The 26,393-nt window shown below is 43.2% G+C and overlaps 2 protein-coding genes across 8 annotated transcripts in view; one reads left to right on the top strand and one right to left on the bottom strand.

Annotated features, from left to right (window-relative positions):
* On the top strand, positions 1 to 9,195 carry katnb1 (katanin p80 (WD repeat containing) subunit B 1). 4 transcript variants are annotated; one of them, XM_066713639.1, is made up of 20 exons: positions 1 to 139; positions 713 to 964; positions 1,383 to 1,513; positions 1,747 to 1,864; positions 2,097 to 2,197; positions 2,472 to 2,513; positions 2,922 to 3,005; positions 3,469 to 3,584; positions 3,868 to 3,939; positions 4,114 to 4,264; positions 4,603 to 4,787; positions 4,884 to 5,035; positions 5,421 to 5,471; positions 5,841 to 5,905; positions 6,084 to 6,287; positions 6,716 to 6,865; positions 7,320 to 7,396; positions 7,715 to 7,789; positions 8,128 to 8,244; positions 8,616 to 9,195. In XM_066713639.1, exons 2-20 carry the CDS (start codon positions 925 to 927, stop codon positions 8,746 to 8,748), a joined length of 2,064 nt encoding a protein of 687 aa, XP_066569736.1. In that variant the 5' UTR covers positions 1 to 139; positions 713 to 924; the 3' UTR covers positions 8,749 to 9,195. The 4 variants fall into 4 exon arrangements, with proteins under 4 accessions (XP_066569736.1, XP_066569738.1, XP_066569735.1 ...); XM_066713641.1 differs by having other exon boundaries at positions 75 to 139; positions 716 to 964; XM_066713638.1 differs by having other exon boundaries at positions 101 to 229.
* Positions 9,196 to 9,951: 756 nt separating this feature from the next.
* Positions 9,952 to 26,393, bottom strand: part of kifc3 (kinesin family member C3) — a 34,827-nt gene continuing 18,385 nt past the window's right edge. For 3 of the 4 annotated variants that reach the window (XM_066713636.1, XM_066713634.1, XM_066713637.1), the window contains 18 exons: positions 24,416 to 24,602; positions 23,844 to 24,022; positions 23,077 to 23,142; positions 22,606 to 22,746; positions 22,048 to 22,287; positions 21,496 to 21,669; positions 18,815 to 18,962; positions 18,410 to 18,540; positions 17,831 to 17,942; positions 17,321 to 17,502; positions 17,132 to 17,236; positions 16,748 to 16,878; positions 16,217 to 16,340; positions 15,916 to 16,045; positions 15,484 to 15,713; positions 14,910 to 15,056; positions 14,304 to 14,430; positions 9,952 to 13,691 (listed from right to left, as the gene is read on the bottom strand). In XM_066713636.1, the coding sequence (XP_066569733.1) occupies positions 13,669 to 13,691; positions 14,304 to 14,430; positions 14,910 to 15,056; positions 15,484 to 15,713; positions 15,916 to 16,045; positions 16,217 to 16,340; positions 16,748 to 16,878; positions 17,132 to 17,236; positions 17,321 to 17,502; positions 17,831 to 17,942; positions 18,410 to 18,540; positions 18,815 to 18,962; positions 21,496 to 21,669; positions 22,048 to 22,287; positions 22,606 to 22,746; positions 23,077 to 23,142; positions 23,844 to 24,022; positions 24,416 to 24,602 (2,577 nt within the window). In that variant the 3' untranslated portion in view covers positions 9,952 to 13,668. Of the gene's footprint in view, positions 13,692 to 13,901; positions 13,949 to 14,303; positions 14,431 to 14,909; positions 15,057 to 15,483; positions 15,714 to 15,915; positions 16,046 to 16,216; positions 16,341 to 16,747; positions 16,879 to 17,131; positions 17,237 to 17,320; positions 17,503 to 17,830; positions 17,943 to 18,409; positions 18,541 to 18,814; positions 18,963 to 21,495; positions 21,670 to 22,047; positions 22,288 to 22,605; positions 22,747 to 23,076; positions 23,143 to 23,843; positions 24,023 to 24,415; positions 24,603 to 26,393 lie in introns of all 4 variants that reach the window. The other variant, XM_066713635.1, reaches the window with a different exon arrangement.

Consider the following 26,393-nt stretch of genomic DNA (forward strand, 5'->3'; position numbering starts at 1 on the left):
CAGAGGGAAGACGACAGCAGTATGTTTTAAGTAGACAGATGTAAACTGACCGGTTGCTAAGTTGGTAGTTGGTAGAAGCAGCCAATCAGAGCTGGCGTTGTAGAGGGGCGGCGGGACGGCCAGGGCTGCGGATGACATGGTAAACATGACTTGAGTTAGGCTGCGATGCGGCTGTTTTGATGTCCATTGCTTTGTTAACTGTTTAGGCAGGTTTTCGAGAGGAGACTGGGTAAGTCTCGAATGTGTCGTTCAAGTTGAATTAGAAGTAAAACCGGACTGCTTGTTTCAGACTGTGTACGGGCTTGTGTGTGTAGAACAATTGCTATTGTTTCACTTCAGTGTTTAAAATAGGGATTGCCGTTATATACAGCCACATTGTGTTTTTCAAAGCTGTATTATAGTAATTACTAAATGTATTTCGTGTCACAATAGTTATTTAAATATACTGAATTGAATGTATTAACTGCTGTGTCACTAGACTGTTGTTTAATTCATGACCCGCATACAGATGTGCGGCGTGTTGCTAAGGAGCGCAGCTGAAATTGCAAGTTTTTCTTGCATTGAAACGAGGTGCTTACCAGACATTGTCACTTTTTTAAATCGTTCATGTTAGGTTTGTCGCCGTCACAAGGGGGAAGGAAGTTTGGTTGAATGAGCAACACCTTTAATATGGATGTAAAGTGAACTTCACATTGTTTTATTTCTCTTTCAGCAGATGTCTTCGAACAACAGAGCAGGAAGATTGACTTTGTAATAATAACTAAGCTATTTATCTATTTCATGGATAAAAAAGCTTTGCGTTTTAAAAATAGCACTTTAATTGTTTACTTCTACTAAAAAATCATATTGACCAAAAGAGGGAAACAAAATAGAAAATCTGCTAGGTTTACATATTTATCTTCACCACTTAAATGCTCACCCAAGATGGCAGTAGCCAACACAACTAAGACATCTTGGAAACTACGTGAGTAATTATTACATACATTAGATTTTTTTCAGGAGTAGCCAGAATTTATATATTTTTGTATTTGTATACAGTTAATTAATATCCTTACTGCATTATTGATGGAATTCTGAATGATTTTTGACTGTTGTTTTAGCCATCAGTTTCTTTCAAGATTAGTAATTAACTTGTTCAGACTTCTACAGTATCACTATACATATGTAGGGAAAATGTGATTGTCTTTTTGTTAGTTAGCTAGTTATGTCTAATCGCAGATCAACAACTTGAACAGATTTTGATATACCTCAGTTATAATACCTAAAATATGTGTAGAAAATGTAACCCCATTCTCCTTATTCATGCACAGTGAGAGGGAGAGAGAGACTCCTTGTGGAAAGGGGGAAATAATCATGTTTCTAACAGTCTGCTGTTTTATCAGAGGAGATTGTTGCTCACGTCAGCAATGTGTCCTCACTGGTCCTGGGGAAGACGTCTGGCCGGCTGCTGGCCACTGGAGGAGAGGACTGCCGCGTCAACATCTGGGCAGTCAACAAACCCAACTGTATCATGGTAACCAGCCTCATCTGTGCCACCTGCTGCCACTGTGTTTCTCTCTGAAGTGTCTTTTTTCATATTTTGTTCCTGTGCTGTCATGCCTTTATGAGATGTTAATGTTTGCTGGGACATAACATGTATATCTTAATTATTTTCTGACCTTTTAACAGGTCACGCTCTTTATCAGTTATGACACACATTAAAACTTGCCTCTCTTTGTGTTTTGCTTTTTGTTTTTTGTGTGGCAGAGTCTGACGGGCCACAATAACCCTGTAGAGAGTATCCAGTTCAACAGCTCTGAGGAGCAGGTGGTGGCTGGATCACAGTCTGGATCCTTAAGAGTTTGGGATCTGGAAGCAGCAAAAAGTGAGTCTGCAGTTGTTCATTTTGGACATGTTAGAAAAGCAGTGTTTGCTAGGTTTTTTCTCTTACTTCTGTAAGTGCAGGTACGTTTAAGAGTTTGTCCAGAATGAACCTGCTCTTCAGTCAGTCAAATAATGGCAGTGCAGTGTTTTCTAATAGTAAAATGTACTTACTAGATTGTTCAGTGTACATTTTATTTGGCGGACAGTGTTATGAGCCTCTTCTCTTTCCTTAGTTTTGCGAAACCTATCGGGACACAAGGCCAATATCAGCAGCCTGGATTTCCACCCCTTTGGGGATTATGTGGCTTCAGGATCCATGGACACAAACATCAAGGTATGTCTTAAAACTTTTGTTTTAATAGTGTATCATTTACAGTATTTTAAGATGAAGTCTTGCTATTGATCTCCATGCACTTGGTCTACCTTCTTTAACTTTTATTTTCAATACAAAATGACATAATAAAAGATGATCAATTGTTCCAACATGTCTAAACAATTCATACTCAATGACTGCATTTTAACTTAGCCTTTAAATACTTGCAGACTTCAAAGATTTTTATTTATTTATTTCCCCACCCCCTCTGAGACTGATTTGCTTTTTCTTTCAGCTCTGGGATATCAAAAGGAAGGGATGTGTATTTAGGTATAAGGTAAGGAACTGCATGTAAAGTACAGACGCTATCCTACTGAATGCTCTAAATCCTACATCCTTTACACATTTCATGTATATATTCAGGCATTCTGCAAAACCAACAAGTTAGCTTATTGTATTCAAGATTTAACTGCCTTAAAATCAAACATCATGCCAGTGCTTGACAATCACTACTCCTGGAGTAGTGGCTCATCCTATAGTTCAATTCAGTTGCAAGGCAAACCCCTGATTTGTGGGCAAGGCATTCCATTTCCTGTGCTGGTTACGAAAGGAAAGGTGTTTAATTCCTTTGGTTTTGTTGATGTTTCTATGACAATGCACTCTTCTTTTTCTTCAAAATAATCGAAGAACACAATCGGCACCTGAGTGATTGAATGTATGACCCCAGTTGCCACAATTTCCGCAGGGTCACACCCAGGCAGTCCGGTGTTTGGCCTTCAGTCCTGATGGGAAGTGGTTGGCTTCAGCCAGTGATGACAGTACAATAAAAGTAAGGGCTCAGGGATCAAAACGCAACTTTTTTGTTTTTGTGGCTTAGCAGTCAAGGGGAAACAGATCTGCACTTCCCGTGTGGAAAATGGTGCAGCACAGAACGATGTCATGTCTTTGATTTAGACTTTATTTTGATTTGTTTGAGTCTATATTTATACAGCTCTGGAAAAAATTATCTTATTCATCCCTCAAAACGGGTTACCAATACAAATGCACATACTAGGTTAACCCACCTCCAATAAATAAATTTATATATTAGCACAACGTAACTTAAGCCTTTTCACAAAGCTGAGTTTTCATACGTTTCATGTCATACTAATAAAAAAGTAAGAGATCTGAGCTTCCTAATAACCTTAACATTATACTAGGTGAAGACAAAAGTTGGTCACAGAATCCACCATTTAGTCCTGATCTGGGTCTCTTCTGCTCTAATAATATGATGAACTTCTTGCTGTTTTTAGCTGTGGGACCTGACGGCTGGGAAGATGATCACTGAATTCACAGCACACACAGGCCCTGTGAATATTGTACAGTTCCACCCAAATGAGTATCTGCTGGCATCGGGCAGCTCGGACAGGTAGAGGCATGGGAGGAGCGTTCAGGACTGTGTATTATATGTGGTGTTTCAGCAGGAAATGCTGTCTTAGGCAGTGGAACATCTTATTTCCTTTGTCTTGAGAGTGTCATGCAGATGGAGTTTGAGTGAAGTAGATGGTCCTGGCTATATTGTCAGTCATAAACTGAATGTTTTCAGCTGTATTAAAAAAAGAAAGGCCAGCATAAGACTGGAGAAAATGAATGTGGACGATTTAGTGCTTTTTTGAAGAGCTTTGAATAAGGACTTTTCTCCTTTTCTTTAGGACCATCAAGCTGTGGGACCTGGAGAAGTTTAAGATCATCGGCTCCACTGAAGGAGAGACCAGCCCAGTCAGGTAGTGTTTCTCTCTGCACTGTCTGACTTCTGGGTTTAAAGTCTCCCGTGATTTACAGCAGTTGCTTCCTGTGCACTGTCTGCTCTGCTTTTCTGCCAGCTTTGGCTGTAATGGAATGAGACCCTCTTTTATTTTTTATTTTTTTATTCTGACTATCCCCCCCCACACCTGCAGGTGCATTGCCTTTAACCCTGATGGCAGCTGCCTATACAGTGGGTCCCAGGACTGTCTGAGGGTCTACGGCTGGGAGCCTGACAGATGCTTTGATACAGTTCCAGTGATGTGGGGCAAAGTGGCAGACATCGCCACCTGTAATAACCAGCTGGTATGCCATTTATTAGATGCAGTTTCCCTTGGATAAAAGGAATGTTGGAGGTGCTGCTGTGTTAATTTAATTCAATATCAATTGGTCCTAGAAAAATTAATAATCCCACATTTAATTATGATCGCACATCCTGTGACTGCTTAGCATTAACCGATTTGTGTTATTCGTGAGGTAAAGCATTATATTGAGAAGGATTATAGTGAATAAATCCAACACTGTGAGAGCAGTTGCTTGATTGATTTTTTTTTTAATTTATTTTTTAAACCTGTCATCACTCACGTATACAATACATGCATCTTGCTCGGCAGTAATCTCTGTCTCCCATCATCTGCTATTAGATTGGAGTCTCATCCAGCCTTACCAACGTCTCCACATATGTTGTGGATTTGACCCGGGTGAAGAAATCGGGCACAGTGATCCACGGTCTGATACAGGATGACAAGCCTCTGGCCGAGCCCCCCTCCAAGGGCACCACAATCCGACGCAACTACGAACGCCCGCTGACGACCTGCAGCAAACAGAGGTATGCTCCCCCCTCCAGAGCGGTGTTCTGTGAAGCTTCCTGTATCTTGAGTGCCCGTTACCGCTCCTGTAACGTGCCTGCCTGTGGTCCCACCAGGGTGAAGCAGAACTCGGACAGTGAGCGCCGCAGCCCTGAAGGAGAGAGGCGCAGCCCCAGCAGTGAGGAGGAGCGTGACGAGAAAGAGTCCACAGCTGAGATCCGCAACCCGGAGGACTACAAAGAGATCTTCCAGCCAAAGAGCGCCATCTGTAAGCACTGCCATGTCCGTTTCTCTTCTGCAGAGAAACAATAGGTCTATTCACCCGAAACCTGATCACGCCCTACTTCCTCTCACTAGTTCCCCTTTTTTAACCTGGCCAAACATATAGCTGCTCTCCCCTCTGTGTTTTGTTTGTGTCAATATTTGGACCATGCCTTTGAGAGATTTACTCAAGACTACTCTGCACGGTAGACTTGTGCTTCCTGCCTGTCTTTTTTTATTTTATTTGTAATGATTATTTGTTGTCTATTTTATGTTCAAAGCCTTGACTTATTCCAAGAACATGTCTTTTTGATGTTTTTATTCTCTTTGTAACTTCTCATTTCCTTTGTCCGTCTCGGTGAACATCTTGTTCTCCTTCACGCTTCTTTCAGCTCGCACTCCCCCAAAGAAGAGCGAGCCCTTCCCAGCACCTCCAGAGGATGGTGAGTGTCCACTTCATTCATCTGTCCGTCCATGAGCACAAGCTTCGGCTGACTGTGTCGTGAACAGGGGCAAAATCTTTCATGAAACCAGCTTTGGTGGTCGCTTTGTGCTGAACTGTAGGCCAGGACATTGGGACTACAATGCAACAAAATTATTTAATTTCAATCCGAATGTCTTCTCTTTGAACCTGCTTGTGGTTTGTGAATTTGGAGGGTCTGAGTTTTCAGTTGTAAGTGTCTCCTGAATTTAGCAGAATTATAGCACACAGTTGATTTAGAGAGTGTGCCGTATGCTAGACCGAGTTAAACTGTATTGCACTGAACTGCATTCGGACATCTTTTCAATGGGGGCCCTTCTCGTGTTTTCAGAGAATTTCCAGGTGAAGCCCAGTCCAGCACTGGAGATGAAGACCCCAGTTCCAGACAAACACGCGGTGGGTATTGAAGCACGTGTTCTCTGAAATCCTGCTACCGTATGTGTGGCGTGTGTTTGAGGCACAGACTGGGTTCGGCAGTGAAGAACGGGTGGAATCCATCTCTGACATCAAGAGGAGGTGCAACATGATTTTGTAAGAATGTAATGGGAGTGATGCTCCTTTCTTTTGTTTTTAGCCTGAGGTGCTGAAAATCCCACCCATTGCAGCGTCTACACCTGTAAACCGAGTGGAGCCCAGTGTGATGCCCCCTGCCAGCCGGGCACTGCCAGTGATAAACACTGCACTGCCTGTAGTAAGCGCCGTGCCCAGAGCAGAGCCTGCTGTCATCCTGTCCTCCAGGAACGAACCCATCGGCCTCAATGTAGCCGACTTCCTCCCGGTACGTCTACAGAAACCTGAGTCTTACTAAATTTGCACTTTTAAATGTGTGTTCAGTTTTCAATTTTATGATTTTTTTCATGCATTTAAATTATATATTTTTTCCACTTATTTAGACACCATACTCCATAGTAAAGGGGAAAAAACCTTTTTATTCTGCAAGATTATATATTAAAAATACATAACTGAAATTTCATAATTGAATTAGTCTCCACTACCACCCCGTGTGAATACTTGATGGAAGTACTTATTTCTAGAATATTCTTTTCACTTGGAAGTTGTGGGGTAGGTTGTGTAGATACATTAAAACAACAAGTATTTTACAAAGTTTAATTTAATTCCTAATTTGCTGGTGTATCTTCTGTATAAGTGCATTAGAAATTTTAAAACGTTTGTTTTTTATGTATTTATTTACTTATGCCTCCTCAGCCAGCGAAGAATAACAAGCAGTTGGCTCTGAACGATGATGAAGCCTTATCACAGATTCGCAAAGGTCACGAGACCATGTGCGTGATGCTGACCAGCCGACACAAAAACCTGGAAACTGTCAGGGCTGTGTGGAGCAGCGGGGACATCAAGGCAAGTCCAGTCTGTCTCTGGAGACCTGGTGACACCTTTCCCACTAAAAAGATGCTCTTTATTGTGTAGAAGCAGCAGTGCTCTCAAGAGTGCTGTGACAGATCGCCTGCTTGGAAGTGTATTTCAGTGGACTTGTCTGATTTAACCAGTGCAAAGCCTGTGCTAGTCCAAATCGCATAGTGTGTTTCTAATCTGTTTTATTGGAAATGCATAACATGGCTGGGCTTGTGGTAAGCCTGTAAGACTGTACATTAGATAAAAGGTGGCTTGACACTGGCCGCTGTGTTCTTGTCCTAGACTGTCCTCACGTAAACTGACCTGCCGTGGCACAGCAAGGTGACATGTTAATCTGCAAGTCTCTCCTCTGTCTGAAGACACCCCTCCTGCCTCTGTAAGAGTTTAATTGGCTCTGTGCTTGTGGATAGTAAACCTCCTCTGCTTCCTTCCCATGCAGACTGCGCTGGACTCGGCCGTGTCCATCAATGATCTCTCCATTCTCGTAGACATCCTGAACATCGTCAATCTCAAACCGTAAGAGCGGCTCCCGCAAAGTGTTTACCAAATAACGGTAGATTAAACTCTTAAGGCAATTAACTTAATCTTCACTCGACAGAGGGAAGTGGATTCAAGACTCCTGATACATCCTGTTTAAAAACTTAATCATGCATTTCCCCCCCACACAGTTTATCTGCTTTTGGGGGAGTCCTAGATGAACTTGTATGTTGCAAGTTAAAACTAATTATTTAGAGCTTCATTGAGCATAACCAGTTCAGCATGTGCTAGGATTTAAATCACATGCAGCCCTTATACGGCACATTGGGGCCTAATGTCTGTTCTGTGCTCTTCAAGGTCTTTGTGGAAACTGGACCTCTGCACATCCATCCTTCCCCAGATCGAGGAGCTGCTGCAGAGCAAGTATGAGAGGTGGGCAGACCCTCCAGAGAGATCACTGCACAGGACTGTTCTCACCTTACCTGCCTACACTAGACCTTTATAATGTATTTGAAAAATAACTGTCATTTCCCCTGGATTTTAAAGTTATTTTTTAAGGAATATCAAACATTTGTAACATTTATATGAATACATACATTTATCTACTTGCTACCTTGTTTGTTTTAAAATAACACAAGAGTAAGGTTAAGATTTCTTAAAATATGAACAGTTGTTATAAATATAATCTCTACATTATTGTTTTGCCTTGGTTTTAGAAGAGAACGTGAAAGCCTTTTATTATAATAGTAAATAACATTTTACTCTCTCAGCTATGTCCAGACCGGCTGCACCTCCTTAAAACTCATCCTGAAACGCTTCTGGCCGCTGATTTCAGAGACCCTGACTGCGCCCCCCTCTGTTGGGGTTGATATCACACGAGAGGAGAGGTGAGACTTCATCTCTCTCGACTGTCTTTTAAAGCGCATTTCTTGAAAAGTGGATGTAAGATGTCTGTACAACTGGTCACCCTCCAAACTGGTGTGTAGGAGATGCAAGCAGAACACACACTGCATACTCTGGAATCTGTGAGCTATATATTTTGTGTGCAAGATCAGGAGCAGGGACTGTTTTCATTCGCAAAAAGCTCAGAAGTTGGGAAATGTATAATTTTGGAAATGATTAATTTAATAACAATATAATAATTATCTTGGCTGTGGAGTAGTCACTCCATGTTTTGCTGTAGTGCTTTGTCCCCTCAGGCTCCATTCCTCTCTAAGCTTCTGAGCTTCCTTTTCTTCTGTTTCCCCCCCCACCCCAGGCATCAGAAGTGTAAGGCATGCTACAAGCAGCTGAAGAATCTGAGTAACGTAGTGAAGAACAAGGCCAGTCAGGTGGGGCGACATGGCAGTGCCTTCAAGGAGCTGCAGCTGCTCATGGCTCCTTTAGACTGACCGCCCTCCAACTCCCTCTCACTGCAGGACTATGAAAGACAATGTTATAGATAACACTGTGCTGTGCTGTGATTGAAGCTTGCACAGTAGAGAAGCACTTATCCCTAATCTGGGCTTTCATCACTGAGCAGGAGAGGTGGCAACTGGATGTCGTGCATTTGCACCTTGGGGTGATGCTGCAGTGCCCATATTGAATATCATCTGGCTTTCCAGTTTGTGCAGGAATGCCATGGTTTAGATTTTGCGAGTTGCAGTTTTCACTTGGCTTCTGAGGGTGCCCCTTGTGTTCCGGTGCCCAGAGAAGGCCTGGCCCTTAGGGATTGCCATGTTGCAGGCTGTTTTGTTTCTCCAACTTTATTTTAATATTTGTTTGTTTTTCATATTTTTGTGACACTAAGACTGAGAAATACAATTTGAAAAATAAAATATTTTACGAAGATGACAGAATTCTTGTTGAAAGTATTGTACAAAGCCAGTACAAAGTACAAAGCCAGAATGTCTGATGTATGTCAGTGACCGCTGTATACTCACAGCAGGGGTTCAGCTTTTAAATTGGAATAACTGGCCAGATTAAATGATCGAATTACATAGAACTTAATTTCTTAATACAAAATTAAAAATACTGTTACGTTCTCAAGTAACTTGAAGACCATTTGCTTTATTAGTGCCTCATACACATCACAGGTCCAGCAGTGTGCGCAATTACAATTAAAACTGCCCGCCCACCACATGTCAATCAAGCTGCCCCAATGAAACTAACAAAGATTAATTGATTAATATAACTTTTACAAATTTGATTACACTGCTTTTTCTTTGGAGAGCTACATGGCTGGACATGAGGGAAATTACCAAAGATGTACAATGATTGTAGAGTGTAGGCTACACAATCATAATTTACCTATTCAGAGTGATTATTCTAATAGCATTAAAGCAGTAATATAATTTCTGTCAAATTGCATGCTTCCGGCTTTAGAAGCTTAAAACAAAACATGTAATTTACGTAACTTTTAAAAATATCAGTTATTTCAGATTTGTTTTTTGGTAGCAATTTCCTGTTTGGGGCCGAGTTCCTATATGCTTACCCACCCATATATTATTAGTTATCGGCAGAATTTAAAATGAAACCTACCAAGTTACAATTTTTCGTCCAAACAGAATTCACTTTTTCAAAATGATGAACATGCAGATCTAAATGGAAACATGTTGGCCAAAATGAAACATTTAATTTGCAAAATGCACTCAGACTCTCAAAACAGCAAATGCATGTCACAAAATCAAATCAGTCCATCAAAACAGGATACATTTTCATGAAAAGTTATTTCCATCAGCCGTTTCACTATGGCACAATAAACGCTAACCATGAGCATCAGTATGACATGGTCAGCCCTGAGTACATGCTCTTTGTCTTCTGCCTGTGTGTAAAATAAGCATAAATGGTCAGTAAACATTTCAACCCACAATGAGTTGTACTCATGTTCTCTGAGTGACTCATATCAAGAAGACCAAAGTAGAAACCATTTCACTAAACAGCAAAAAAAATACTTTGACAAAAGATTTTACTATATTCAGTTACAGTAATGTTCTTGATATATCGAATGAAGCTGGAAATACTTTACAGTAAATATAAATCAAGTCCTCTGAAGATCATCAGGGCCAAATTGGTAGTTACAACAACATAAATTACATTAAAAATTAAAAAACTGTTTTGTAATTGTTACGAAGCTTGGCATATCAGACGTCACCAGCTCTATCTCTTCAGGGGGTAAAAGAGGTCGAGGAATGCAATTAGGTGTTCTGTATTGTATGTTCCAGCAGTAAAGAACACCTTTTCTTGAGATGGCTGCACACGTGGCAATATTCCCACTTCTCTGGCTTGGCACACTGACTGTGGCTCTGACTGATGAGCTCCTCCCACATCCACTCACTGGGCAAATTGAATCCCGCTTCATCCACATATACAAATACATGTGGCAACACATTTGCCTTCAGAAACACAAAATTAATGGGTAGCCATTCTAACTGTCTACAACTAAATATTGTAAGGAAATCCATTATGGTGATGAACCCTTACCTGTATACTGGAACCTAATCTTCTTCCTTTCAAAATGTACCTGTACAGCCGTTTCATCCTTAGTTGGTGTCAATTCAAGACCTGGTCAGTAGTTGCCAGACTGAGACTATGTACATTGTGAAATATTTTGTTCTTTATGTATATTTGTAGTCTGGATCTCCCTCAAACTGAGTTGTTTGAAGCCACTGTATCTACAATGGCAGTCTGCTGTTCAGTGTTGAAGATTCTTCATTGCCTACCAGTGCGGGGTTGTCTTTCAGTTCTCTAAATGGATATAATGAAATGGTTAAGGAAAAGGACAGAAAAAAATAATTTAATGTATATCGTATAGTACTGTAATACAGTGAAGTAATATACGGTCACATACCTATTCTTATTTCTGTATACTCTAATTACTGATGCCACAGTTGACCTGCTGAGATTGAGCTGCACCTTCTATCAACCTCTCACATTGAAAGGCCACGATTTATCACATGATCAACACTAGTGGCACACATCATTGGAAACATCACATTTCACAGGGAAATTAAAAGCAGTAAACAAGATTTACATTTATTTCACAGCTTAAAAAAGCAAAAAATCAATTGTTGAAAATTACAAGAAAAGAAAATGTGTAAAGTGTGAGTTTAAAAAAAATATACAAAAGCTTTTAACAAGATTGTTTTAACCATGAACATCAGATGAAAACACTGAATAGAACAAACTAACATGCAAAGCAACAGAAAATACTGGTCAAGTGTAGTTTAAAAAAAAAAAAAAAAAGGCTGAAAAATTGAAAGGACTGTTGACTGTTGTAAAAAAACAATATTCAAAGAGACCATCAAAAATACAGTATCTTAAGAAACTGACAGTAATAACAGTCTAGCTTATTGTATCAACATCTAGAATGCATTCAAAACAGTCATTCAGGACAGGATTAATTTTGGATTAATCTGTGTAAAAACTGTGGAATTGTACAATTGTACGTAATCATGAAATGTTCAAGCTTTTCTGATGAGCATTCTCTACATCAGTGGTCCTGGAGTACCCCCTGCCCTGCTGATTTTTGTTCCAACAGAGGTTTTAATTGCTTAATTGAATACTTAATTGGCCTAACAAAGCAATATACCATTCAATTAAGTATTTAAGACCTAGGTTGGAACAAAAACCAGTAGGGCAGGGGGTACTCCAGGACTGGTTTGAAAACTCCTGCTCTACATCAATATAAATCAATTAATTTCAGGTCAAAGGTGCCATTACTGAGGCAATTGAAATTACTTACTTTGAAAGCTATTCCATGTTGTTCAAGGACACAACATATGTTTAAACACATTGGACTGAATGGAAGCAAAAGAACATTGTAAAAATGATGGCTTTTCTTGTGCGATTTTTCTCCTCCATATAGCAATTTTTTAAAAATTTCTCTACAAAAAATTAAAAAGTGCATACACATAGGTACATTCTACACAAATAAGAATCTGGCAATAGTACATAATTCCTATTTACATGCATGTAGTCAGACAATAATTTGAAATATTTAATGGTTTCACTCAGCTACAATTTACATTTTTCCATGGTGGATAAAACAAACCTAAGAGAACAGATGCAAAGAACTTCATATTCCTTCTGCCAGTTTCTGATTTCTGTGCTTAGACATCTCTTGGATTGTTTCTACCTCCTGAGTTCACCTGCTCTAAACATGAATGGGCATGCAGAGCAGTCATGGTGAAATAAGGATTTTTGTCTTTACATTGAGAGTTCCTTGTTCACGTTTGGTAAAAATGTTCTCACACAATTAAATAAAACTAAACAAAATTACTGCATAGGGAAGCAATTTGTTCTGTCACATTACACATGCTGCTTCTTACAAGTGTTCATATCTAAAATGATAAAAAGGGGCGAGAGTCAACCTCAATGTGCTTTATTCAGTGCTGGTCTAGTTCTGTTGAATGAATACTCTTTAAAATGAATTAATAAAGTAAAAAAGAATATAAACTGAAAAACATAGTAAAAAAAAAAAACATTTAGGTCTCATAGTAGACCAAATAAAGTGCATTTTGCCAATAAATACTGCATTTGGGGATCTTCCGTTCAAGATTCTTACATCGGCCTCAAACAAGTCAAAACTGAACAACCTGCATATTACGGCTGTATTTTATTTACACGCAACAGAAAGTGGCCTCTGACTTTAAAACAAATCGGCACTGAGTGCAAGTTTATAATTTGCGATTTGCATGCATTGTTAATGTCTTGATTTGGTTTAGGCCATTGCAAAAAAAAGAAAGTACAACAGGTAAAAAAAAAATATGCGGGATCTTCAGCGAGCTTGTTCTGGTCCCATCAAGGGCATCCTAAAAAAAAAAATCATTGGAAGACAGAATTTGAGCTTCTTATCTCCGTGTTCAATCTATGCTGCGGGCGGACCTGAATTTTAACGGAGAATAACAGTGAACTCTGCTGAAGAAATCGCTCCACTGTGTCCGGCTGTTGTCACCTTGGAGAGTCACAAGGAGGAGCAGGAGTATTTAAAGGCAAGTTCATGTACTCTCTTCATAGAGTCAAAACAGCCAGACAAAATCCACAGAGAACGAAACTTCCTAAAACATCCACAGAACTCATGACAATTTTTTTTTTTTTTTTTTTTTTTAAAAGCTTATAGTGGAATAGAATTGGACTAATATAAATGAAGTCAGTTTCCCCAACCCTTGTTTCTGAGGTTAATTCATTGCTAGCGATCCAGTTTCAGAGTCAGGGTGCTGGAGGACACAGTCTGTAAAATCAATGCTAAAGCATCTATTGGCCCGTACCCAGCTGGCTGCTAGTCAAAGTACGACCTCGGGGATGGACATGGAATTCCACAGGCTGCACTGCTAGGTGGAAAGTTTTGCTTTTCCTAGGAAGAGAGAGAAATAAAGTTTAGATTGTTTTCACCCCCTTCCCCCATGCTAAATACAGAGTCTGCCCATACAGCTGCAGCCCAGTAATGCAGAGTGCCCAGTTAAGACCAGAGGCTGGAGTGTTAAAAGCATCTGCTTTAGGTCTGCAGGCACCATGCAATGCGGTTTCCATGCAAAGCCAGGAATCCGGGAAAAATCCGACCTACCTTTCCCCACCGAGACCTGAGCTGCACTTGCTAATTGTTACCCGACACTGCAAGCAAACCACAGGTTCAGAACAGTGACCGGAGAGGTCAGTAAATACAATAAACTAAATTGCCCTTATTATAATTCATTTTTTGCAAATTTAGGTGACATACAAGTGAACTCCAGGGCAGTGTGATATATGATGTTATGAGGCAATATTTTTATATATCCAACATTAAAACCAAGCATCAATCGGCAAAAATAACTAGAAGGCTGGGAACAGAGACATTATAAGTACATAAATAACGCACTGACGCTTTTAAATGATGGCGAGGGTGCTGCAGTGTGAGGTGCCTTCCTTGTTGAAAGGCTGGTTTTCCTCAGTGTTCAGAGCTCACAGAGAGCATACAAATCAAGCCCACCTTGCGTTTGCTGCTGTGCTTTCCTCCTTGTGCTGCTGGCTGTGCGAGCGGTGGGCGTCTGGGTGGTGCTACCCACGCTGCCCCTGGGCGTGGCTGTGGGCACAGGGGTCAGAGGCGGAGAGTCCAGCTGCAACCAACACAACCTCAGCCAGTTAGAATAGGGGGACACATCTACTATATCTACTTAAATACTCAAATATTTTTAACAGTCCAGGTCGTTTGGTTCTATCATTAACAGGAAAAACAAACCACAAAATGTACACAAATTATTTTCAATGTATTAATCCTGTTACAACGAGTCGTCGAACATAATCCTCTAGATGCTACAATTCACTTTTCAAGGACCTTATTGCTCAAAAACTCTGTTGTTCTATAATACACTAAATGCAAGTGGTATTTCAGAGCAGCAGAGTTGAGATCAAGAGAAATAATCAGCCATGGAAGTCTGCCACAGAGTCAGGCTGACTGGCACACTGCCCAGCTGGAGACCTGGGAAGCCACTGCTCTTTTGCTGAAGCTTGAGTGGGTCTGTATGTAGCTGGGGCAGCAGAGAGAGGGCAAGGGGAAGAGAGAAAGAGTGCGGGAGCGAGAGATGGAGATTCTGACCTCAACACTGTCATGAGTGGGAGAGGAGGACGTTGACGAGTTCTCCGTCTGTTTCCTGGCTGTTGAGCCCAGCTCCACAGTGCGGACACGCTGCGCAAACTTCAGAGAGCACACCGACTCGCTGACGTTCAGGTCGACTGGCGAGACCTGCAGAGAGGGGGGCAGAGGGAGAATGGATCAAGTGACCAGAGCACAGGCTAAGGCATTGTTTCATTATCCTACTGTTTAAAATGATCCTTCCCCCATAATAACCAGGGTACATTCAAACACCGACATTCTCTATCCCACACAGAAGCGTTTATGAACCTGGGCTGAGTAAATTGTAAGCAGAAGAGTTGGCTGGTAAACAACAATGCAGCACTGTTTCAAAGAACAGCTTTCTGATCAATAGTACAAGTTTATTGTCCAACATAAGATCTTAGTCCCTTGAATCTCAAACTCATCTGTCTGTAATAAAATCACTGATACACAACACAAAGAATGACTGGCCAGTTCAGTCCCGTCCTGTGTGTGACAGGTTGCGTTCCTTTCTGTAGCAGGGGTGTGAGTGTGCGCGTTTGTGCTCCTCCTTCACCTGCACCATCATTAAAGTCTTGCTGTCTCCGCTGAGAGAGTCCTGCAGCAGGTAGGTGAGGCGGGAGTTTCTGAAGGGGATGTGCGCATGTTTGGAGCGCAGGGCGTAGATGACGTCGCCTAGTGCTGCCAGGGACTTGTTGATGCACTGGGCCTCCCGCAACCGGCTGCCCTCTGCGCCCGACTTGGCAATTCGCTCCGAGCCTGCCAAGTCGACCAGATTCAGCTTCCCTGAGGGCAACAGAGGGTGTTACACACTACAGGGGACAGTACATTTTGACGAGGCACAGGATACTCATAAATGCACACATGGACTTACAGATTGTACATTAACACAGACTACTTCTCGTTGACCAAGTAAAAGTTCCTTGAGTGGGTTTTGTTTAGCCCTGGGTTAGGGGTCAGAGGAGGGAGGTCAAGGGGTGGAGCTGACCTGTGGTACGTTGGCCGGTGCTGGAGTTGACTCCAGTGACAGTGATGATAAGCAGGGCGTGGGAGCGGGAGCTGTGTTCGTTCAGGTTGGTGCAGGCGGTGGCTCGGTTCATGTGGCCCAGCTCGAACACCTGCGGGGTGAGGGGAGAGAGAGAGAGAGAGAGCGGGCACAATGAGGAGGGCAGACAGATTGACAACAGCCAGACTGACAACAGCACTGCAGACTGTGGGGACATAATTATCAGCCTAGCGGGCAGCGTTGTGCAGAGCAAGGTCTTGGCATCTCTGGGCAGGTCGCTCACCCTGTTGATGTCCTCCACGCTGGTCACTGTGAACTCCGTGAGCCCCGGGACATAGAGCTGCCCACTGCCGTCCGGGCACATCTTAATCTCCAGCTTCTCAGTGGGGTTGTCTCCCAGCAGATTCCTGAAAAGCAGACAGGATAATGCATCGTTGTGACGGGAATGCAGGAGACGGGGAGCATGGACGCATCACCCCAGAGGGCCCAATCGTACATTGGCAGCTAAGCCAAATGCTCAGTAATCTCAGTAGAGTGCGAGTGGGGCTGTGATTTATGAAGGGAGGCGTGACCCTGTGGAAGAGTACAAGACCTGTGCATGTCTTTTGCAGGAAGCTGCAGATGTGCCATATGGTGGGAGACATGCGATGTAATCCAGTGGCTGCTTTTACGTAACTGTTCCCTTTACTCTGAACCCACCAGTAGTTTAGAAAATTCTGTCAGAGATAAGTAGCTGCAAATTTCGAGAACTTACATGACACTATTGCATCCTTTGCCCCCTACAGCTGACATTGTGATAGTCTAGGCTTCTCACCTGAGAGTTTCGTTGTAGATCTCCACCATACTGACAGTGATGGTAAAATCCCAGTCTGGAGCCTTCTCTGCTACCTCCGAGAACAGCAGCCGCAGAGCACGCTGGTTAATACCCGGGTTGTCCATAATGCCCTACAAAAGGACAAAAGACAGTTCAATCACCACAGATTACAGGGTCTTTGTTTCAACATTGTTGTACTTTTGCTTCTTCAATATGGTGGAAACACCAACGATTCTTTTGGGGCATTGTTATTGCATCCCAACTTAAAAATTGGGATGAGAATAAGAATTTCACAGGAGACTGTTGTGTTGACAGTTACTTCTAACCATCACGTTTCAGTCACTGTACTTCATTCTGTTGAGAGAAAAGAAGTGGACAGAGTACCTCCATGGTGTAGGTCTTCCCCGAGCCCGTCTGTCCATATGCAAATATACACACGTTGTAGCCATCAATACAGGACGTGACCAATGACTGCACTTCCTTGAAGACCTTGAAATTCAAACACAAAATGATATTAGGTAAATAAACCATTTAATCTAGCAGTCATATCTCGGTCTATCTGATGCTGCTCACCTCCTCTTGGGTGGCCTGTGGGGGGAACACTTTGTCCAACTCAAACATCATCAGCTTCCCCTTGTGTGATAAATGCAGGATGGCATCATCATCCAGGTCAAAGGTCACAATGTTCTTCGTCTCGGTGGTGTCCATCTCCTCCTTGGAGACTGGCCTCACTCTACAGAACACACGTATATTTCCTGACAGGGAAATAATCACAAAGCAGTCAATAACTGATACAGAGCAAACAAACTCGGGATTACAAATAAGGAGACTGATGCTTAAAGTGTAATGGTTGGTTTGAAACAATTTCTATAGGTAGGTTTTAAATATGCTTCCCATTTCAACCTTCACAAGTGATCATACCACCTGGCAATTTCCAAAAACCCTGAAACATGAATGCTTAAAATGAATTCATGATATAACAATTAAAACAAAGAAAAGCAACCTTATAAACGGAGCAAGTGCTATTTATTACAGCAGCACTTGTGGCACACGTTGCAAATACAGTGGCTTCCAGGCACTCACCTTTCAGCCTGACCAGCTCATTGTGGCACTTCTTCCTCAGAGTCATCTCCCTCTTATATTTGCGCAGGAGCTCCTGATTGGCGCTGCTGACCTCTCCTATCACCTGGCAGATCTGGGGGCACACACATGGATCTACTGAGGCCAGGGAGCATGAAGTGCCAGGCTTCACTGAGCACTCACCCCTCCCTGGCTGTCTGAAGAGACCTCATGCTGTACATCAGCACAGCTCGGCAATTAAACCCCTTCCAAGCTTGTTGCCTTCATTCCTCGTTTGTTTTTTTACCTAAACAAATAGCTAGGTACCCTTCACCTTTTCCAGACTATGCAGTTATATAACCAAAAATTACACCATATGTCTACCCTCGGGGACCAGGAGGCCAAGAAAGCGGGGCCTCACGACCCAGGACTTCATTGAGACTGACTTAAATGGTTAACTGTCATTCCGGTTTTAAATGTCATACAGTTTAGGGTTGGTAGGCAATGGAGTAGAATGGAGGAGGCATGATTGGCTAGCCCTTGTTCTGACTGAGAATAGGTTCCAGGTCCCTGGACAATGGGCTGGGCTGGGCTCATGCTCACCTCCTGCTTGGCCTCAGAGATAGCCTTCTCCAGCATGTAGGGGAAGTCCTGCACCTGCCTCTTCAGACAGTTGTAGTCACAGGTGAGAGTACGCAGGGCCGGCTGCAGGGTCATGAGGTTCATCCGCACACCTGGACACAGAGAGAGAGAGAGAGAGAGAGAGAGAGAGAGAGAGAGAGAGAGAGTCACACCTGCACAGAGCTGCCCCTCACAGGCAGTGTCGTAAGGACAAAACACAGGCTGAACTTAAATGTGCCGGAGAAAAGGGAGGTTGGTTTTGAGCAGTGGTTGAGGTGAAGTGCTTGTTATCAGGAGGCCCATGACCCAGCTTGTGAAACCTCCTTGGGGTTTAGTAATTCATGGCAACAGTATAAGAAAAAAAAAAAAAAAAAAAAATCTACTCACCGGCCAGGTTCTCGTGCACTGCCTTCATCTCACTCTCGGCCCTGATGAAAGCCTCCTCGATCACTCGGTTCTTCTCCTCCTCCAGAGACTGCATCTCTGCTTCCAGCTGGCCCTGGGTCCGCTCCATCTCCCCCTCGTATGCCAGGATCTGGAACAGAGAGCGGCCCAACAGGTCACACTTCACACCTCGCACCTCCACGGGCCGCTACTACACCTCCTACAGCTCAAGTGTGCACCACTGATGTCCAAGATCATCCCGTACTCATCACTTCAAAGTGGTTTTGTATAATAGCAGTTCACCACCATGATTTTTTGTTGTATTACTTCTTGTGTGTACGGTTACATTAAAAAGTAGCAAAAGCAGCTAACTATGTCACCATCTGCAGTGTACACTTCAGCTGGAGCCAAAGACGCCCGCTGTCTCAATGGAATGAAGTGGGGAAAAATAAGTCTACGAGAGCACTAATGGGGAGGAACAGCACCGAGTCCACACTGCTATAGAGTGGGATATGGCAAGGACTGCACTACTGCAGGACAGGGTATCACACCACCAGACTGCATGAGATGAATGGAGTGTGCATTACTCTGCTTTACATATTCTTTACTACAGAGACATGCATGGCAGGTCAGGTCAGGACAAGTTGAAAGTCATCCCTAAAGGAGTTCAAGATTGCTACTACAAAACACAAAAAGATGTCTTCCTCAGATAAAGCAGGAGTGTTTTACTGGTGCCTGTAGCACCATCAAAGACAAAAATGTGAGATGTTGGAATGACTACATAGCAGAAAAGCTACCCCTGTGTCTTCAGAGATTACAATTTCGCACTGCAATGAACCTAAACTGATACAGCATTATAAAACCATGATCTTCAACCGTACAAATAAGGGTTTATGTGATTATTTAAACTACCGGTCAAAAGTTTTAAAACACCCTCATTTTTCCAGTTTTTATTGAAATTTTAATCAGTTTAAGTCCAGTGAATAACCTGAAATGTTACAAAGGTAAGTGGTAAACTGCCAGAGGTTACCAAAAAGTTTAGGTTACCAAAAAATAAGTAATGTACATTTCAGAGTTATATACTGTGTTAATACACGCTCTTAAGCATTATTTGGCAGTGTTACACGCAGCTCCTGTGCATAGAAGTTGCACTGTATTCCTACAATGCACACATGATTTGAAGGCTTATTCTCTTGGCTACCAGCGCATTTCATTCTCAAACACATCCGATTTAGTTTCCGTGTGTCGCTCGCCATCATTCAGAGCCTGGGGGGTAAACATGCAGTCTGCTCCGGGCCGGGGGGGGCAGACAGTTACACATCACTCAGTTTTGATCGGATTTCTTTGCAAATAGGCTTGTTTTGTTCAGAACAACCTAACGATTAATCAAATTATTTGATGTTCTATGAAACATAAGAGAAGTTCAGGTCCACTTATGTAAAATTGTGTATTCGTACACGGTAAACAGTTTTCAATTTAGATATTTTGAGCTCTCTACGGGTTTGTGTAGCTTCTACCAAAATGTGGATGGTCTTGTTTTGATCAGTAGACTGTCTGATTCCACAGAATGTCATAATTGTCAGACCAAGTATTCCCCCCACCCCATTTCAGAATGCGGGGGGGAGGGCGTAAATGTGTGGGGGGTATAAAAAACACCATTTTCAAAACAGAGTATGCTTCACATCATTTGAAAGCTGAGAGTCTCAGCTTTCATGGGATACCAAACACTTGGCTCCTTGGCAAACACAACAGTGAAGAGTACACATGGGATTAAAGAGAAGCACACAGATTTGGTGCCCTATAAAGGGTACCAGAGAGGTTTGTCAGCTTAAGAGGTTAAATTTTGGTAAACAAAACGATTCCATTATTTTTATTTTTTATCTCCAATTGTTAATTTGTTCTATGCTTTAATTTCAGAGTACATTGACATACAAACTGGAAAAGTTGCGGTGTTCTAAAACATTTGACCGTTATTGTACACGCCCTACAAATGATTTTACAGGGATGCCTTTCAACAATATCTTTTCATCTATCATATGATATGATGTAACATGATATGTTTTTTTTGGACATTGATCACTTCCCACCGATTAGTGGAAATTAGTTCAGCCACTCTCAGTGACCCTTGTCCTGCTATGAATGACCTCTGACCCGCCAAGCAGCAAATAAAAGGCCAACCTTCAACAACCTACGAACCACCTGGCCATTGCCCCTCCCCACGGCTCTCGACAGCAGGCCGCAGAGACGGTTCCTGTCTGTGCTCAGCTGGAAATCAAGTGTAAACAGCCATTAACAGGGGGACTCCTTCTACTGTAGATGGACATGGACAGGGGCAGCTGTGGGATAGGGAGGTAGTGCTACTAGGAGCTCAAAGCAGCAGGGGTCAAAAGAGGGTACTGAGGCCTCGTACTGTACTGCCACTGGAGTACAGGCGGAATGCCACAAGCCCTTGCCTCCTAAGAGCACAAAACCGGTGAGTCTTGCTTCACATCTACAACTTTTATAAGTTATATGAACATTTATTTATTTATTTATTTTGTGTATCTGCATTTGTACCATGATCTTTTTGCAGATCCTGCCAACGCAACTGTGACACATAAAAGCCATACAGGGGGACATTGAGGCAAAGGCAAGTGGAGCGGGAGATAGATGGAGAGTAAGGCGGATTGTGTGGCGAGTCTGACCTGTGAGCGGAGTTGGCTGCTGGTCCTTTGGGAGTCATACAGCTGCTGCTCCAGTTGTCGGATGAGCTGCCTGTGGGCACCCAGCTGCTCCTGCAAGGCCTGGTTTCGGGTCTGGGCCTCTGACATGGCCTGTTTAGACTGGGCTGACTCCACCTCCACTGTCTTGGTGATGTACTGTGGGTCAGAGGGAGAGAGAGGGATAGCCACAGTGAGCAACCCATCACTGACACTCAGCCTCAAGAGACGGTGGACCACATCTCTCCAGGAGCTGTTCTAGTCGGTTGTACTCCTGGACATTCTACAGTTAACACTCAGCGCTGATGAACCAATCAGAGATGATGACTCAGCAGGTGTATAGAACTCAGTGTCATAATGGAATTAAGTCCAACACTCCTTCTTATTTGAGATTTTACATCATTTACATTATTGTTTTTCCCCATGTCTATGAAAATCATTATATCTCGAGAATTAAAATCCATTCATGATTCAATTTTTTTCTGTCAGAAATGGAGCTCAAACCCTACCACTCCACCCTCATGCACCGGCACTAACCTTGACATGGGGTGGCTTAGCGGCCTGCCTGGCCAGGGTGTGCTGGCAGTCTCTGAGCTTGTGTCCCAGCTGCTCCTCCATCTCGTCCTTTTCTCGGCGCGAGTCCTCCAGCCTCATCTCCAGTTGCGTCACCTGGCCAGCCTTCTCCTCCAGCCCGCGCTCCAGCTCTGCCAGCTGCCGCTCCTTCTCCCGCACCTCCACCTCCCTCTGGGCCAGCTGGGAGCGCAGAGACTCTGCATCCTGGAGCCAATGCACAAGTAAGTCATGCCAGAACGTAGACTCCCCCCAAAAACACCACCAATACATTCTCACATTGTTGCTTCAAACCACCTTTGTTGGACCTTGCATTTGATCTTTGCTCAGTAATGGGACCAATCTACTCTTTTTCAATCTCTCTCTGTCCAAATTATTATTTCCCATTCTCAAATCTTGAGAGCCTATGGCGACTTTTGGATCTGGACCACCTGGCTGGCCATGCTGATAGATAAATGGTTATCTTCCTCCTAATGCAATACCCTGTCTCTGTATCTGTCCCCATGGGCAGAGGGCCATTGTTACCTGGCTGTGCTGGCAGTCTGTGCAGACAGAGCGCACTTCCTGGATGTCACGCAGCCTCTCCTGGCAGGCACTTAGTTCCTGTTTGAGCAGCTCATTTTCTGAAACCAGGATCTCCAGATGCTTTTCCAGGTCTGTTGCTCCCTGAGGGGAAAAACATGTCACTGAATAGTTTTTTTTAACATACAGCACTTCATAACTTATCCTATGTGAGCTTCTTGTCCCACAGGCAAAAGGACTTTTTAATACAGTCAAATGTACAGCCATAGTTTACATAGTGTAGTCTCAGGGCTTATTTGTCTTTCAAATTAAGTTAAACTTGTCATGTATTAAAGGCACACATTAAGTAAATGTTAAATAAACCAGTGCCTGGGAAAGTTGGGGGAAAAGAAAAAATAAGTTTCTTGTAGATTCTGATCTTGGTCTCTCACAGCTCCACCCACTTTCCCAAGCCACCAGCCAATGGGAACTCACCAGCTCAGACCGCAGCCTGTTCACTTCCTGTGCCTGGTCCAGGAGCTTTTCCTTCAGATCCTCCACCTGCGGAAGCATCACAGACAGCACGTTGTCAGATCAAACGGAACAGTCAGATCAGCGATGGCCACACAGTCAGTTTGCACCTGCCTCGCTGGCTGTGGGCATCTGCCTCAGGCTCCCGCTCTTCGCAGCAGGGAGGAGACTGTCAGTTGACACAAAGCAGGAGAACAGGTTCCCCGGGCCCCCAGGCTGGTCAGGGTGATAAAATGGTGGAGGGGTGAAGAAGCTAGAGCGACTGTGGCTGCACAGTGCATTTCTTTAGATGCCAATATGAGAGAAGCCACTGCTCCACCTCTCATGATGCACCTATTTTTCAATTGTATTTGTTACGTTTTAAAGAGACTCAATGACAGGAGCATGTGTTCCAGGTTCCAGGCCACAGTCCAGCATTCCCCAAGCTACTAACCCCCGTCCAGGAGCTTACCAAGTTCCCATTACCCCTTTTCAGTATCAAGCCATGGGGGTCAAAAACTCCAGACCTAGAAAAATAAGGTCTTGTGGTATTCCCCTTCATGTGCTTTAAATTCTCCTGTTTAAACGTGTTTTTTGTATGTCCTTTTTGTTCTGCCTATTGAGCAGGGAATGAGGACACCCACAAAACAGGACTGAAAGCACTGAGGGCTTAGCAATACCAAATGGCAGTCCCCACCACCACCTTGCCCATTTGCCAGGTCCCTTGCTGGTGCCCCCGGCTCCTGGCATACCTGAGAACGCAGTCTGCCAATAACGGCCTGCTGCTCGCTCTCCCGGCAGCACAGCCGGTCCTGGGTGAGATACAGCTCCTCTTGCAGTTGGCTCCTCTCCTCCTGCACTGAGTTCAGGGACTCCACCAGTCTCTGCACCGAGGGCCCCGGCCTGCTGCCCAAGCTGGAGCGCCGCCCCCCTGCACACAACACAGCACAGCACACACAGCACCAGTCAGTCCCAGAGCAGGGGTTAGGCACAGCGCAGGGAAGGGGGCTGCACAGCCTAGACAATGACCCTCTCCTCCTGCATGCTTAACCAGTCCATTAATACCAACTAGAGGTACATTTAGTGATATCTGGAGATAGATAGAGATATACATATCGCAATATATTTTGCAACGTCACTGACATCTCATTCTCTGATTCCCTTTTCTTTTTATGGGTCACTGATGTCACCTTAGAGGCTGCAGTACTGGGACATGGGAGAACTGAATGTCAAATTCCTATCAGCTCCTTCAATAAAAGAGTCCTTATCGTATCTCAGTCAAACGAGGCACAATTAACTGAAAACCTGGGACCCCACCACCTACCCGAAGCCTCTCCCTTGTGTAGCTGGGCCTCCTGCTCCCGGACCACCTCCTGCAGGCTGCGGATGAGGGAGAGTTTTTCGTGGACATGCTGCTCATGACTCTGCCTCAGGCGCTGCAGCTGCAGCTTCCGCGTGGCCTCTTCGCTGCGCAGGCGTGCCTGGAACTCACACACCTTCTCCTGCAGCGACTGGGGGGCCGAGAGACAGACACGGAAACAGTCAGACACGATGAAGCAGTCAGAGACGGGGAAACAGCGATCACACAGTCACACACTGCACCCTCCACTCACACACTGCTCCCTCCATTCACACATGGGTTGCTCATCATCCAAAACCAAATCAACAATTTAGGGTACAATCTTAAAACAGTACTGAAAGGATAGATTTTTATGGAAACAATTAAACTGCCTATAATTTGTACTCCTTTATTTGTAACCCTCCTCCCATGGATTTCTGGCCGGAAATGCCTCTAGGAAAATCAAATTGTTGAAGCATTACTAATTATTTTACCTAATTTCCTGAGGTCTAGACATCTGCCAGTAGATATGACTACAGGCACTGAATCACTGTTCTAACAGTGTTTACTGACTGACAGCATCTGACAATGACAACATCAACACAGGGGCCCAAGTGTACTGGATACAGTGCTGTTAAGGGATTTATATGTTTGAGCTTCATTTACTGTAATTACTCTGCTGGAACAAACACAGGGAGTATCTCTGCAACAGAGCCATTCCACAGGGACTCATGTTTGAGTTTCTTCTCTCTCTACTGCAATCACTTAGCTTGAAGAGAAAATGGCGATGATAGAAAGCATGTTTAGAAGCACTCACAATCCCAATTAGAACTCAAGGAAAAATGCAAGTGAAGAACTAGGACACCTAGAGAAAAGACTGGAAAAGGATATATACACACACACACACACACTATAAGCTATGGATTGAAGGGAAGGCATTCTAGACCTAGTGTACTCCCTAACTAATGTCATGACCTTGGAGTGAAGGCTGTCTCTACCACACAACTTTTCATAAACTAATTATGAAAGAAAATAAATAAAACACTGATAAACACAGTGAGAATTACATATGATGTAGATGTCCAGGAACAGGACCAGGTGACTTCCTGAAGACAGTGCAGATAGAAGATAGAAAGAATGAGAAAAAGGGAGATGGAAAGACACACAAGGAGGAGAAATGAACCTAGCATTATATCACTCCATAGGCCCTTCTCCAGCCTGGACATGGTAATCTCCATTAGAGTCAACCAGAGTTGCCCTCCACCCCCCAAAAAATACATAAAGATCAATGCAAGTCTTTGTGGCATTGAAGGCTCCTGAGAAACAAACAGCATGGGTGACATCCCTTTGAGCCTGTATGAGAATGCGCCAGTAGATAGGCCTAAAATTCAAGACAGAGCTTGAAGAAGATAGAATGAAAACTGTAATACTTTGAGTATTATAGTCAACTGTAATTTTCTATGGTGTTATTGCCAGACCATAAATTAAGGAAAATAGCTTTAGGTAACTGTGCTTTGAAGATGTAAAATCTCATAACAAAGAAATCCAAAACAAACCTAAGACTGTATTTTGGGTGTGTGCGTTTATAATAATTAAGTATTTCAATATTGGAAAAGCCAACTGAAAAAACTCATAACTTTTCATGCAGTTTGGATTAGTTTGCAAGCTGCACTATGATTCATAATGCGTGTGAATGCCTCCTCACACCATGTACTCACATACATGTCGAGACATGAGGGAGGAGAGGAGTGCAAAAGAAAAGGTACAGGAAAAAGAAAACTACTTAAATAGATCCCCATGAGGCAAGGTAGCTCTGATGCTCAAATGCCATTGAAACTCTGACTCCCCTGAACACAGAGCAAGTCAACAGAAACAACAACAGAAGTACAAAAACAACTGCTGAGCTCACTACTGTGTTATCAAAACTGATAGCATTACACTCAGCAGTGGGATCCTGCATCTT

This window comes from Amia ocellicauda, chromosome 9 (assembly GCF_036373705.1).
Source record: "Amia ocellicauda isolate fAmiCal2 chromosome 9, fAmiCal2.hap1, whole genome shotgun sequence".
In the NCBI taxonomy this organism is placed as follows: domain Eukaryota; kingdom Metazoa; phylum Chordata; class Actinopteri; order Amiiformes; family Amiidae; genus Amia; species Amia ocellicauda.

Excerpts from the sequence above, each read along its gene's own strand:
- katnb1 (XM_066713639.1), top strand. The coding sequence starts at position 925 with ATGGCAGTAGCCAACACAACTAAGACATCTTGGAAACTAC. Across the intron at positions 1,514-1,746 it reads ACAAACCCAACTGTATCATG|AGTCTGACGGGCCACAATAA; the intron begins GTAACCAGCCTC and ends TTTGTGTGGCAG. Across the intron at positions 7,397-7,714 it reads AACATCGTCAATCTCAAACC|GTCTTTGTGGAAACTGGACC; the intron begins GTAAGAGCGGCT and ends GTGCTCTTCAAG.